Source organism: Schistocerca serialis, chromosome 8 (genome assembly GCF_023864345.2).
Source record: "Schistocerca serialis cubense isolate TAMUIC-IGC-003099 chromosome 8, iqSchSeri2.2, whole genome shotgun sequence".
In the NCBI taxonomy this organism is placed as follows: domain Eukaryota; kingdom Metazoa; phylum Arthropoda; class Insecta; order Orthoptera; family Acrididae; genus Schistocerca; species Schistocerca serialis.
Genome location: NC_064645.1, coordinates 200,581,752 through 200,595,684, shown reverse-complemented (window position 1 = coordinate 200,595,684; position 13,933 = coordinate 200,581,752). Strand labels below are relative to the sequence as shown.

The 13,933-nt window shown below is 45.2% G+C and overlaps 1 protein-coding gene across 1 annotated transcript in view; it reads left to right on the top strand.

Moving 5' to 3' along the window:
• The window catches only part of LOC126416914 (uncharacterized), a 306,432-nt gene that overhangs the window by 247,790 nt on the left and 44,709 nt on the right, over window positions 1-13,933 (top strand). Inside the window, exons 19-20 of the mRNA XM_050084797.1 lie at window positions 526-726; window positions 3,521-3,712. Of these exons, the coding sequence (XP_049940754.1) occupies window positions 526-726; window positions 3,521-3,712 (393 nt within the window). The remainder of the gene's footprint in view (window positions 1-525; window positions 727-3,520; window positions 3,713-13,933) is intronic.

Here is a 13,933-nt window from a genome sequence, read left to right as displayed (position 1 = left end):
CAAAGTAGGAAACGTGATGGTACGTATTTTTCCTACTTACACGAGGCATCACAACAACGTTTCACCAGGCAACGCCGGTCAACTGCTGTTTGTGTATGAGAAATCTGTTGGAAACTTTCCTCATGTCAGCACGTTGTAGGTGTCGCCACCGGCGCCAACCTGAAAAGCTAATCATTTGCATATCACAGCATTTTCTTCCTGTCGGTTAAATTTCGCGTCTGTAGCACGTCATCTTCGTGGTGTAGCAATTTTAATGGCCAGTAGTGTACATTAGGTCTACGTTACCGGCTGCATTTTGAACGCTGCAAGTGCTTTTGTGGTTTGATCTGTAGCTTGTTTTAGCGCCTTCATATGCATAGCACAAACATTTTGTTCGTAGCTTGTCTTTAGCCTTGATTATGGACGTTAAGTCGTTTGAAAATGTATTTGTTGGTACCAGGTGCGTATGCATCTTGTATGCAGTTAATATTGAGCAGATTTCCAGGAAACATGAGAAACATGGTCCAGCAATGTGGCGTGGTGCAGATGTGGACAGTCCAGCCGTGGACGGCGGGTGGTCAGAGTGGGGGCCGGCCACGTCGTGCAGCGCCACGTGCGGGGGCGGCTGGGGGCTGCGCAAGAGGCGCTGCGACAACCCGCCGCCTACACTGAAGGGCCGCGACTGCGAGGGCGACGACACCATGGACGAGCAGTGCAACACCTTCCCCTGCGGACAGCTAGCTCCAGGTGTGTCTCGTACACAATTACTCCCCGTCTGCTTCCCCTATCCTCGGTTTTCACACTGCCTGACAAAAAAGCTAAGCTCCTAGAAGTGGAAGAGGAAACGAAATGAAACTTCATGGGTTAAGAGGGCATGTTAAGTTATCTCAATGATTAAAAAAAATCAGGTAAAATTTACAAAGAACTTCACAGTACAAGTCTGTGTATCAGTTTGGACTGAAGGCATGCACTGATTCGGTTAGGAAGGGTGACGTAATGCCATTGTATTCTCTTCTAATGCAAGCTGGCCCAGGGCTGTCGTAACTAGTCATTTGTATCCTGGACACCGGCACTTTGATGAAATTGACATCCAAGCTAGTCCTACACATTTGCTGTTGGGGGAAGGTCGTGGAATCTTGCTGGGCACGTGTGTTTCATTTTGTTTCACCCTCTCCTTCTGGATATTTCACTTTTTTGTCAGGCAGTGTACGCTGATGAGCCGAAACATTATGGCCACCTACTTAAAAGCGGGTTGGTCCACCTCTGGGACGCGATTCGGCAGTGAATCTGCGTGCCATGGATTCGATAAGTGCTTGGTAGGTTTCCAGAGGTTTGTGGCATCAGATGCCTACGCACGGGTCACACACTTCCCTTAATTTACGGGCGGGTGGTTTGTGGGCTCAGCGCTGGCGCCCAATAGCTTCCCAGTTGGGTTTCGTTGGATTCAGATAAACCAAATCTGATGGCCAAGACATCAGCGTGAGTTCAGTCTCATGTGCCTCAAACTATTGGAGCACGATTCTGATTTTGTGACACGGACAGTTCTTGCTGGAAGGTGCCATCGCTGTTGGAGAAGACACCAAGCTTTAGGGGTTACAGGTGGTCCCTAGTAGTGTTCAAGTAGGCCACAGCCGTCATGGTGCCTTCCATTACTACCACAGTTCCAATGGAAGCCCAGATGAATATCCCATTTAACAATACTGCTCCCACTGCCCTGCGTCCACAGTGCTCTTCATGTTTTGAGCAGCTGTTCTCCTGGATGACAGCGTATCTGGGCACAACCGTCGACCTGGTTTAACAATAAATGGGATTCATCCGACTAGGCGACACGATTCCATTGATCTGTGGTCCAGTCTCGAAGATCCCATGCCAGCTGTAATACTAATTTACAGTGTTAATGGATCACAGAGGGAACATGTTTGGTCAGTTGCTGCAAAACACCTTGTTCAGCACTGTGTCCTGAATGATGTGCTCCAAAGTACTTAGGCCTGCGCCATCAGTGTACACGCTTATCAGATGTGCCATAGATCGCTGGATGTCCTGCTTTAGAGAACGGGTAAGCCTCCAATCCCTTATGTTCTGTGATGAGGTACGGATCTCCAACTTATTGTTGCCTGCTCCTGGTTTCATAGATGCTCACGACAGCAGGACACGAACAGTCTACCAGCTTCGCTGTTTCCGAGGTGCTCGCTCCCAGACACTGCGCCACAACAATCTGGATTTTGTCAAAGTCGCTTAATTAGGCGGATTTCCGAATTTTCAACATTTATCATCGCTAGAGTGATTCCCCATTCGCCCCTGCTCTGCTCGTATACTTCTCTTACTGCGTCATGTGCCCCCAGCACCACCAGGCAGCATACAACTGTGCTGGCGTAAACTGGCGCCAGCACACCAGGCAAGAGTTTGCGAGAAGATCAGTAGGGGCCAACGACAGACTTGCAAGAAACTCGCCGCCAACGGCCTCGATGCCGCCAGTGTTTAGATCTTCACCGCAGACCTGATGGCCAGTCTGTCGCACGCAGTCTGTCGCAGTTTGTCACACAGAGTGAGTTCCAGTCTGTTATCCAGCGAGTCACTGAGTTGGAGCCACAGTCACAGCCTGTAGCTCAGAATTAAGCAGCACACAGCAACCAGAATAATGTACATAGCGGACTTTTTACTTCACCAACAGTGAGGCTAACGTGGACTATTACAAAGAGCTTGTACCACAACGACTATGTTGAGTTAAGTTGGCGTTGGGTTGTTTGGGGGAGGAAACTAGACAGCAAGGTCATTGGTCTCATCAGATTAGGGAAGGACGGTGAAGGAAGTCGGCCGTGCCCTTTCAAAGGAACCATCCTGTCATTTGCCTGGAGCGATTTAGGGAAACAACGGAAATCCTAAATCAGGGTGGCCGTACACGGGATTGAACCGTCGTCCTCCTGAATGCGAGTCCATTGTGGGAGTTAGGTAATTTTCTGCTCTTATGAATAAAGAACCCAGTTAATCTATCCGTGCAGTTTGTGTTATAGAAAAAGTATATCGGCCACCAAACATCCTTTCCTTGCTCCCAATTGTACAACTCTACAGAGACAACAAGACATAAAAACAACCTTGTGATTGGCAGGGGTCATAATGTTTTGGCTCTATCTCTCTCGGTCCATTTGCAAATAATTTCACCAATCGTCTGGTTCACCCTTGAACTCGCTAAGTTAATTCACATGCGAAAACTGACGTCACTTAATGCGCCAATGTTTTGTCCATTTAGTGTGTTATTCCCGCATTGCATATTTTTTACCATTTTTTCCCTACACAAGCTGCAAACACAGATCTTAAAAGTATTTCACACACTACGAGTCTGAATTGAACTGAAGTAACATTTGCGAGAGCGTAGTGTTTGCCGCAAAAATTTCCTTCTTAGACCAGCAGACGGCTGACTTGACAGTAGACTGAAACTGTGTCGTGCGGATGCACGAGATTTACAGCGATTTATTGCGTGTACAGTCAGGAGGTTGCATATGGACTGGCCTTCATAGGGTGTGAGGCTGTGTTGTGTTTGCAGGCACGGACGAGGTGGTTCGGAGGATGCTGCGGCGGCAGCACGCGGCCACGGAGGCAGACGAGGGCGACAACGTGACTCTGGCGTGTGCCCGGCCCGCATTGCTGGCGCGCGTGCTGCAGGAGGCGCCAGAGGCCGTTCTCTTCTGGGAGCACCAGGGCCGCCGCGTCCAGGGACACGTGCTCACAGACCTCGGTTCGAACCTCCTCTCACTCTCTCTCTCTCTCTCCCTCCCTCCCCCCCCCCCCCCACACCAATCTCTCTCTCTTGTGCTTCCGACCCGGCGGCTTCGACGCTGTGAGGCGTAGTTAAACAGTACAGGGTGTCCATAAAGTACCACTATCATTAAAAAAAAAAATCGTATCTTGGAAAAGACAGATTGCTACTCACCGTAAAGGTGACACGCTGAGTTGCAGACAGGCATAACGAAAAGGCACTTACACATCAGCTTTCGGCCAAAGCCTTCGTCAGAAAAGGAAACACACACACACACACACACACACACACACACACATCCATTCACGTTGTGGTCCTAGCTTCAGGAGATGGCAGTCATGTGTGCGTGAAATGAGCTTGCTTGTGTGAATGAATGAGCGTATTTCCGTTTTTGACGAAGCTTTTACCGAATGCCAATATGTAAGTGTCTTTTCATTGTGCTTGTCTGCAACTCAGTGTGTCATCTTTACGGTGAGTAGCAATCTACACTACTGACCATTAAAATTGCTACACCAAGAAGAAATACAGATGATAAACGGGTATCAATTGGACAAATATATTATATTAGAACTGACATGTGATTACATTTTCACGCAATTTGGGTGCATAGATCCTGAGAAATCAGTACCCAGAACAACCACCTCTGGTCGTAATAACGGCCTTGATACGCCTGGGCATTGAGTGCAACAGAGCTTGGATGGTGTGTACAGGTACTACTGCATGGGCAGCTTCAACACGATACCACAGTTCATCAAGAGTAGTGACTGGCGTGTTGTGACGAGCCAGTTGCTCGGCCACCATTGACTAGACGTTTTCAATTGGTGAGAGATCTGGAGAATGTGCTGGCCAGGGCAGTAGTCGAACATTTTCTGTATCCAGAAAGGCCCGTACAGGACCTGCAACAAGCTGTCGTGCATTATCCTGCTGAAATGCAGGGTTTCGCAGGGATCGAATGAAGGGTAGAGCCACGGGTCGTAACACATCTGAAATGTAACGTTCACTGTTCAAAGTGCCGTCAATGCGAAGAAGAGATGACCGAGACGTGTAACCAATGGCACCTCATACCATCACGCCGGGTGATATGCCAGTATGGCGATGACGAATACACTCTTCCAATGTGTGTTCACTGCGATGTCGCCAAACACGTATGCGACCATCATGATACTGTAAACAGAACCTGCATTCATCCGAAAAAATGACGTTTTGTCATTCGTGCACCCAGGTTCGTCATTGAGTACACCATCGCAGGCGCTCCTATCTGTGATGCAGCCATGGTCTCCGAGCTGATAGTCCATGCTGCTGCAAACGTCGTCGAACTGTTCGTGCAATTGGTTGTTGTCTTGCAAACGTCCCCATCTGTTGACTCAGGGATCGAGACGTGGCTGCACGATCCGTTACAGCCATGCGGATAAGATGAATGTCATCTCGACTGCTAGTGATACGAGGCCGTTGGGATCCAGCACGGCGTTCCGTATTACCCTCCTGAACCCACCGATTCCATATTCTGCTAACAGTCATTGGATCTTGACCAACGCGAGCAGCAATGTTGCGATACGATAAACCGCTATCGCCATAGGCTCCAATCCGACCTTTATCAAAGTCGGAAACGTGATGGTACGCATTTCTCCTCCTTACACGAAGCATCACAACAACGTTTCACCAGGCAACGCCGGTCAACTGCTGTTTGTGTATGAGAAATCTGTTGGAAACTTTCCTCATGTCAGCACGTTGTAGGTGTCGCCACCGGCGCCAGCCTTGTGTGATTGCTCTGAAAAGCTAATTATTTGCATATCACAGCATCTTCTTCCTGTCGGTTAAATTTCGCGTCTGTAGCACGTCATCTTCATGGTGTAGCAATTTTAATGGCCAGTAGTGTATTTCCTTTTTTGACGAAGCTTTGACCGAAAGCCAATATGTAAGTGTCTTTTCACTGTGCTTGTCTGCAACTCAGTGTGTCTTCTTTACAGTGAGTAGCAATCTATATTTTCTTTATAGTGTTGATTTTCGAACCTGTAGTTTCCATTGTTTAACTTGGAAATTATTAGAAAAACAGAATCGTGGTTTGTCGTGAAGCGTTTAGTAGACTCCAAAGTTGCTTTCCTTAGTCCTCCGTTGCAGATTTTACTTGTAATGCATCAAAATGGTGACAGACCAAATAAAGGCGCGATGTGTCATCCAGTATGCAGAATCCAAATCTGTGGCAACGGTAGTGCAGCGTTGTCGACACCAATATGATATGGCACCGCCAGTACAGGGTTGCCATCTGGCCCAAAATATCTGCACCGCCACCGTTATGGATCTTCTTGCCTCGACATTCCGACGAGACACAATTTTTGTCCCGATTTTGTAAAATACTGTTACGAGCTTGGCTCAAGTACTGAAGTAGCGCCATCTGTTAGCGTATCATGTAAATGCTGCTTCAGTTAGTTTTCTTAATGTCAACAAGTTTGACTAGGTTCTCAAAGATAGCATTGCATGCTGCGTATCGTGTATTGACGATGTAAGCACCTTCTAGTAGACATAGCGCCATGATTCCCAACAAGTTCCATATAATTGTATTCTAAATAAAAAGTAACTATATTAAATAAATTTTTTATTTAATTTCTACACCCCATCTCAGAGTGTTCCGACGAGGTCCCAGCTAGATATGGCAACCATACGCCGATTGAAATGAGCATAATGAGATGGTTCAAAAGTTTTATATAAACAGGCATAATAAAAGACCTTCCTCGAAGTGGATGTCCCCCCCCCCCCTCCCCGTCTCAGGCAGCACATGTTGAAAGAGCGCAAGCTGCATTTCAACGCAGTTCTCAGAAGAAAATTGGTTGTGCACCACACGAATTGCAGGAAGCAAAAATCAGCTGTCGATAAAGTGTTACCTAAGCGGTTATGTTTTTTAGCGTACAAAGTATAAATGGTCCAAGCACTGCAGCAACAGTATACATTCTCATATTCCATGCTAGCCACCATAGACACTGACAATGACTGCCGGGAGAAGTGCCTGTTTTCAGATAAGCCCACATTCCACATTTCTGAGCATATTAATTGCCACAACGTTAGGATTTGGCCCTCCGAAAACCCACACAACACATGTGTACAAATCTGTGAGAGTCCAAACCTTAATCTTTGCTGTACTGTAATTCATGATATGGCGATAGGCTCATTTTTCTTCACACATAAAACGATAATAGGAAATGATTACCTGGACGTGCTTGAACAGTTCCTGCTACCACAAATCGAAGAGCTGAAGCCGTCCGTTATCTTCCAGCGAGATGGTGCATCCCAAAAATAGAGTTTGAATGTACAGAGTTAGTTAAATGACACATTTTCTCATACACATTTCCCATCGCTTAGGGACCTGCGCTCTCCCAATGTCATGGCAATAGACTTCCTTTTGTCGGTTTGCATCAAGGACCGCGTGTACACAACACGAGTCAATGAGATTCCTCCGCTTCGTGCATGAACAATGAAGCTATCACAACTGTTGATGCTGAAGTGCTGCCTCATACATGGAAAGAACTTGAATGTGCTGATGTTCTACAAGCGACGAGTGGGACACATACTGAAATTATGACATAACAAAAAAATCTTCGAGAGCTGCTAGACGTTTACAGCATACCACTATGCTCAATCTTTAATAGTTTTCAAGTTACGATTTTTTGAAATGATAGCGTGACTTTACAGGTGTCCTGTATATTTATTAGATCACGGGAAAAATATTAGTCAGCTCTTAAAAGAGCACACTCGTACTTTGGAGCACTGTTGATGGTGTACGACGGGTACCGGGCAGTCATGTGACCCTCCAGCGCTGAAGTGAGTCATGGCTGTGAAGTGGTGAGTATATGCCAGTCAGCCACGTGGATCAGTACAGTGAGAAGCAACGATGTGGAAACAAGACAGAATGGCAAAAAGGAGCTATTGTTTTGTGCATGCCCATGACTACAGAACGTAGATGCCTGACTTGTTAGTGCTTCAACGTCGACTGTCCAATACGACTACAAGGAATGGTGTACCATCCACAGTAATGTAACACACCGTAAGAACAATGCTCGTTACAAGATGCTAACCGAAACGGGCAGGAGACGTGCATCAGCCCTTGTTATTGACAATCGGTTTCAAAATTGTAACGTCTTTCGTGGCCACTTGTTGACAAATTACCTGTTGGCTTCCATTTCAGATTCTTCGGCCGACGTTTGTTTGATGATTTTTCTGACCTTTCGCCAGCACGAGTGGCTGTCATTGTGAAAATTTCACTCTCCATTGCTGGTGGTGGACTGGAGTCCTGCTCGCGGCCACAGATTGTATGCACCTGGAGCGCCAACACCCGAGGGCTTTTCCATGGCCATTACCGCTGCGATTCTTCCGTTGCTGCTTGCAACGATCGTTCTCTACAGCACGGGAATCACTCGTGTCCACCACAGTGAAAACCTGGGACACAACTTGTATGGAAAACCAACACACATGGATCGACACCTGCACAATCTGTGAAATCACCACCCGAGCCAGGAAAAAGGTGTAAATAATACGCTGATAACGCGAGCAAGACGAATACGTGAGCCATAGCACCTCAATAGCGAGATGTAACATCTAGAAATAAGTGTCAGAGACTCAAACACTCGACTAAGTAACATATCAGGAAAGAAATGTCGGCTACAGTCTTTCTGCCATACAGCCCCAGGGTAACGGACAGAATCGGCCGTATGTTGTGCAAACACTGGCTGAAGACGATTTATAAACCGACAGAGAAGACCATAGAGTGTCTCAGATCGGCAAAGGAGAAAAGGGACCCACTTGCAATTTCGGAAATATACCGCATACATGTATATGCGGAAAAGTTTGTGTTGGAATGACTGGGCGATCAATCAACAACAGGGTCACGAAACATAAGCGGCATTGCAGGTTGGGGCAGGTGGAGAAATCACGCGCTGTGTGAGGCCGACCACATAGTAAAATTCACCGAGACGGAAGTTCTTGCTGTAGAGAAGAGCTATCACACCCGCTTGTTCAGAGAAGCTATAGGAATGCTTAAACACGAGAATAGCTTCAACAAGAAAGAAGAAACTCTCAGGGAGAACGGCTCCTGGATTCCCGTGCTGGATCGAACGACATTGCAGACAGCAAGAGGAGAACCACACCGAAAATGACTGTGGGAAAGTCCTTGCACATTGGGGCGCCAGGTACCTGCGGCCTTGACACAGACTCCAGTCCACCAGCATCAATAGAGTGTGAAGCTTTGACAATACCAACCACTCATGCTAGCGAAATGTCAGGGACACCATCAAACAAAATTCGGCCGAAGCCAACAGGCAATTCGCCAGTCGGTTTCAGACTCGACAGAGAAATGCTGCTATCAGCAAATGTAGGTCCATTTCAACCAATCTCCGAGTGAACTGTGTAGGGGAAACTGCATGCAGTGCACATTTGGTGTTAAGTACCTCGCAAAGGGCCGTTACAGATAGCGTCACATAAAGGCATGTCTCCAGTGGGGCAAACAAAACAGAAACTGGTGGGTAGCTGACTCTGTTGTGACGAATCGTGATGCAAGGCGTCCATTGCCTCGATGGCCCAACGAGGCATTTAACCCGTGGTGTGGGTTAAGTGTAGGTCAAGCTAGGGGTGATTCTGTGATGTTTTTGTTGTATTTTCCGTATCGTATCTTGGACTAACTCATTCAGATTACCTCGAACATGAACCACAATGTGTACTTCACTTTCTCGGCGATGAAATGCTACCCATTGTTCTTATCGTTTTTCCATGAGTTTAATAAACACAACAGATACACATAACGGAGACTTTAGTCATCAATAATATATTGTCCTTCACTATTTACAACAGTCTACCAACGCTGGTGTAATTCTTCGACTCCGCGACTGTAGAAGTCACGTGTTTTGAGGCAAAGAACTCGTCGAGCCATGTTCGGAGTGCAATTTCAGCTTGAAGGGAAGTTCATTCAAGGTTGTTCGCTAGAGAACGGAAAAGGTGAAAATCTGAGTGCGCAAGATCAAGTGAACAAGGTGGGTGCTGAATGACTTCCCAACAACTCCTGAATACTGTTTTTTGTCAGTCTAGCAGAATGAGAGTGGGGGTTATCGTGGAGTAACATCACTTTACGCAGTCTTCCTGGTCGTTGTTCTTGGACTGCGTCTGCAAGACGTCTCAGTTGTTGACGATAAATGTCAGCAGTAACGGTTACACCTCGGGGAAGCAATTCGGAATACACCACAACGTCACTGCTCCACCAGATGCATAACATTATCTTTTGTGGAGGCGCACAGGCCTTTGTATGGGGAGTTGCTGCATTGTTTGGACTCAGCGATTTTTCTTTCTTTAATGTTAATATACACGAAGCAGTTCTCGTCACCAGCACCAGTTCACGAACCAACTGATGATGAGCAAGCAGAGACACTAATGTGGCCACCTGCTGAGTTTTGTGATTTTGGCTTATAGCATGCAGTACCCGTATACCGATTTCTGAATCTTCCCCACTGCATGCTAATGTCGCACCACGGTGGAATGATCACAGTTCATAACATTTGGCAGTTCTCCAATACAATGATGTTGATCATTGTGGATTAATGCATGTAAACGATCTTCATCAAACTTCGAAGATCTTCCTGTGTTTTGAGAGTGGGTAACGTCAAAACGATCCTCCTTAAATCGAGAAAAAATTTTCTTTCCTTGTTCTGTCCAGTGGCAAATGTTTCTGACTGCCTCCGCTCCTGTCACCCCTCTATTAAACTCAAACAGAAGAATGTATCGGAAATGTTCCGATTTCTCTTCTTGGGATTCTAGCGTCCACAGCTACACTCACTAATTCCAAATGACAAAATGTAAATTCAAATATCAGCGGTGAATGCATGGTTCTCGAACACGGGCAGCAGGCTTTTCAACAGTTGCAGGGGCAACAGTCTGGATGATTGACTTATCTGGCCTTGTACATCAGCCATAACGGCCTTGCTGTGCTGGTACTGCGAACGGCTGAAAGCAAGGGGAAACTACAACATAATTTTTCCCAAGGGCATGCATCTCTACGGTATGGTTAAATGATGACAACATCCTCTTGGTTAAAATATTCCGGAGGCAACATAGTCCCCCATTTGGATTCCGGGTGGAGACTACTCTAGCAGATGTCGTTATCAAGAGAAACAAAACTGGCATTCTACGGATCCGAACGTGGATTGTCAGATCTCTTTATCGGGCAGGTAGGTTAGAAAATTTAAAAAGGCAAATGGAGAGTTTAAAGTTAGATACAGTGAGAGCTAGTGAATTTCGGTGGCAGGAGGAACAGGACATTTGGTCAGGTGAGCACAAGTTCATAAATACAAAATCAAATAAAGGAAATGCAGGAGTAGACTTAATAATGGATTAAAAAATAGGACTGCTAATAAACTACTATGAACAGCATAGTAAACGCATTATTGTAGCCAAGAAAGACATGAAGTTCACACCCACACCAGTAGAACATGTTTATGTGCCAACTAGCTCCACAGATGAGGACGAGATTGAGGAAATGTATGGTGAGATAAAAGAAATTATTCAGATAGTCAAGGAAGGCGAAAATTTAATAGTCATGGGGGACTGGAATTCGATTGTAGGAAAAGACAGAGAACGAAAAGTAGTTGGTGAATATGGACTGGGGGAAATGAATGAAAGAGGAACCCGACTGATAGAATTTTGTACAAAGCATAATATAATCATTTAGTTTAGGAATCATGAAACAAGGTTGTATAGACGGACACACTGGAAGGCATCAGATTTATTATATAATGCTTAGACAGAGATTTCGGAACCAGGTTTTAAATTGTAAGACATTTCCAGGGGAAGATGTGGATTCTCATCACAATTAATTGGTTATCAACTGCAGATTAAAACTGAAGAAACTACAAAATGGCAAGACTGTAAATAGATGCGATCTGGGTATACACAAAGAACCACAGGTTGTAGAGAGTTTCACAGGGAGCATTAGGGAACGATTGACAAAAACAGGGGAAAGGAATATAGTGGAAGAAGAATTAGTAGCTTTCATAGATGGAATATTGATGACAGCACAACATCAAGTAGATAAAAAGACGAGGGCTAGTAGAAATCCTTGGGTAACGCAAGAGATAAAGAATTTAATCGAGGAAACGAGAAAATACAAACACACATTAAATGAATCAGGCGAATGGGAATAGAAATGTCTAAAAAATAAGATCGACAGGAAGTGCAAAATGGCTAAGCAGGAACTCCCCCCCACTCCGTCTTCAGGCCACAAGTGGCCCATCGAAACCATCCGACCGCCGTGTCATCCTCAGATGAGGATGCCAATAGGAGGGGCGTGTAGTCAGCACACCGCTCCTGGTCGATATGATGGTTTTCTTTGACCGGAGCCGCTACTACTGGGTCGAGTAGCTCATCAGTTGGCATCATGAGGCTGAGTGCACCCCGAAAAGCAGGACCCGCTAGAGAATGTAAGAATGTAGTAGCATATATCACTAGAGGTAAGATTAGAGGTAAGATAGATGCTGCCTACAAGAAAATTAAAGAGATCTTTGGAGAAAAGAGAACCACCTGTATGACTATCAGGAGCTCAGTTGGGAAACGAGTTCTAAGAAAAGAAGGGTAAACAGAAAGCTGGAAGGAGCGTATAGAGTGTCTATGCAAGGGAGATGTACTTGAGGGCAACATTATGGAAGTGGAAGAGAACGTAAATGAATATGAGAAGGAATACATGATACAGTGCGAAGAATCTGACAAAGCTCTGAAATACTGAAGTCGAAACAAGGCCCTGGGAATAGAGAGCATTCCGTTAGAGCTAGTGACACCCTTGGTAGAGCCACCCACGACAAAACTCTTCCATCTGGTAAGCAAGTTGCATGAGACAGGCGAAATACCCTCAGACTTCAAGAAGAATGTAATAATTCCAATTCCAAAGAAAGCAGATGCTGAGACGTGTGAAAATTACCGAACTATCAGTTTCATGAGTCACCGTTGCAAATTACTAACACGAATTTTTTAGGGAAGAATGGAAAAACTGGTGGAAGCCAACCTCGGGGAAGATCAGTTTCGTTTCCATAGAAATGTAGGATCACACGAAGCAAGACTTCTCATACAAGGTGGTTTAAGGCAAGTTAAACCTACGATTATAGCATTTGTAAACTTAGAGAAAGCTTTTGACAATATTGACTGGAATACTGTCTTTCAAATTCTAAAGGTGACAGAGGTAAAATACAGGGAGCTAAGGGATATTTACAGTTAGTAAATAAACCAAACGGCGGTTGTAAGATTAAGAGTATAGGAGCACGAAAGGGAAGTAATGGTTGAGAGGGGAAGGAGACAGGGCTGTAGCCTATCCCCGATGTTATTCAGTATGTACACTGAGCAAGCAGAAAAGCAAACAAAAGAAAAATTAGGAGTAGGAATTAAAGTGCAGGGAGAAGAAATTAAAACTCTGAGGTTTGCGGATGACATTGTAATTCTGTCAGAGACAGCAAAGGACCTGAAAGATCAGTTGAACGGAATGGACAGTGGCCTGAAAAGAGGATATAAGATGTACATTAACAAGAGCAAATCAAGGACAATGGAATTTAGTCGAAATAAACCAGGTGATGCTGAGGAAGTTAGATTAGTAAACGAGACATTTAAAGTAGTAGATGAATTTTGCTATTTGGGAACCAAAATAACTGATGGTCGAAGTATGAAGGACATAAAATGTAGACTGGCAATGGCAAGAAAAGCCTTTCTGAAAACGAGGGATTTGTTAACATCGAGTATAGATTTAAGTGTTAGGAAGTCCTTTCTGAAAGTATTTGTATGGAGTGTAGCCATGTATGGAAGTGAAACATGGACGATAGACAGTTCAAACAAGAAGAGAGTAGAAACGTTTGAAATGTGATGTTACAGATGAATGCTGAAAATTAAATGGGTAGATCACCTAACTAACGACAAGGTACCGAATAGAACTGGGAAGAAGAGAAATTTCTGGTATAACCTAACTAGAAGAAGGGATCGGTTGGTAGGACACATTCTGAAGCATCGAGGGGTCACCAATTTAACGCTGAAGGGAATAGTGAGAAGGGGGAGGGGGGTAAAAACCGAAGAGGGAGACCAAGAGATGAATACAGTAAGCAGATTTAGAAGGATATAGGTTGCGCTTGTTACTTGGAGATGAAGTGCCTTGCACAGGATAGAACAGCATGAAGACCACAACACGACTAAAGA